At 54.7% G+C, this 1026-nt stretch overlaps 1 protein-coding gene across 1 annotated transcript; it reads left to right on the top strand.

The window, feature by feature from the left end:
* The first annotated feature begins 403 nt into the window (after positions 1-403).
* LOC128277275 (acanthoscurrin-1-like) lies at positions 404-1009 on the top strand. Its single transcript, XM_053015716.1, has 2 exons — positions 404-565; positions 626-1009. Exons 1-2 carry the CDS (start codon positions 404-406, stop codon positions 1007-1009), a joined length of 546 nt encoding a protein of 181 aa, XP_052871676.1.
* The last annotated feature ends 17 nt before the right edge of the window (positions 1010-1026 follow it).

Raw genomic sequence — 1026 nt, forward strand, 5'->3', positions numbered from 1 at the left:
GATGCGGTTCGATTTCTGTTTCTGTGCTAATTTATGCACCCGGGCAGAGTGACCCAATCGTTGGCGTTGGCAGCGGAAAAAAAACATCGAACAGCAACCAGTGACCGCACCATCGTGGGCTTTCGCATTTGCACAAGACTCCTTGCGGTGTTCGTGCAACTCTCGCGTCTTACCGGACAGGTCAGCCTTACGTGCAAATAGTAACTTTCATGCTGGCAGCCATCGGAGGCCATCCCAAAAGTGCACTAGCCGTTTGCGTCAACGGTCTATGATCTTCGGTCCAGCAGTTCCGTGTGCACGATACGTTCTCCTTTGCACTATAAAAACGCCCGGTCCAGAAGTCGGAAAGCACCAGTTGAAGTCTTACGGCTGTCAAAAGAAGTTCAACAAAAGGATCTCCGCGATGCTGAAGTTTTCTTTAGTTGTGTGCGCCGTTTTCGGTTCCGTGTTGGCCTACGAACACCACGGATTCGTCAGCGAGGTGAAGCACATCCCGTACAAGTACTACGGCGGCGGCGGTGGTGGCATTGGGGGAGGAATTGGTGGCGGTTTCGGAGGAGAACAGGTATGTGCGACAGGGTGCGACAATCCTGGATGGCTCTCAAGTAATGCTCCTTTAATGCAGGGTGGCTTCGAGGGCGGCATCGGCGGCGGAGGCATCGGTGGATACGAGGGCAAGGACTTCTACGCCTATCCGAAGTACAAGTTCGAGTATGGAGTGAAGGACTATCACACCGGTGACCACAAGAGCCAGTGGGAAGTCCGGGACGGAGATGTCGTCAAGGGAGAGTACACTCTGGATGAGCCGGACGGTTCGACGCGCATCGTCAAGTATCACGCCGACAGCAAGAACGGATTTGAGGCCATCGTCAAGAACATCGGAAAGGGAGGCATCGGTATCGAGCAGGAGGGAGGATCGATCGGCGGTGGTGGCGGCGGCGGCCAGGGTGGATTCGGAGGTGGCTACGGGCACGGCTATAGCTACAGCAAGCTGAAGAAGTTCAACTGAAGACGAAATGTCGAAAA

Source organism: Anopheles cruzii, unplaced genomic scaffold (genome assembly GCF_943734635.1).
Source record: "Anopheles cruzii unplaced genomic scaffold, idAnoCruzAS_RS32_06 scaffold05285_ctg1, whole genome shotgun sequence".
Lineage (NCBI taxonomy): Eukaryota > Metazoa > Arthropoda > Insecta > Diptera > Culicidae > Anopheles > Anopheles cruzii.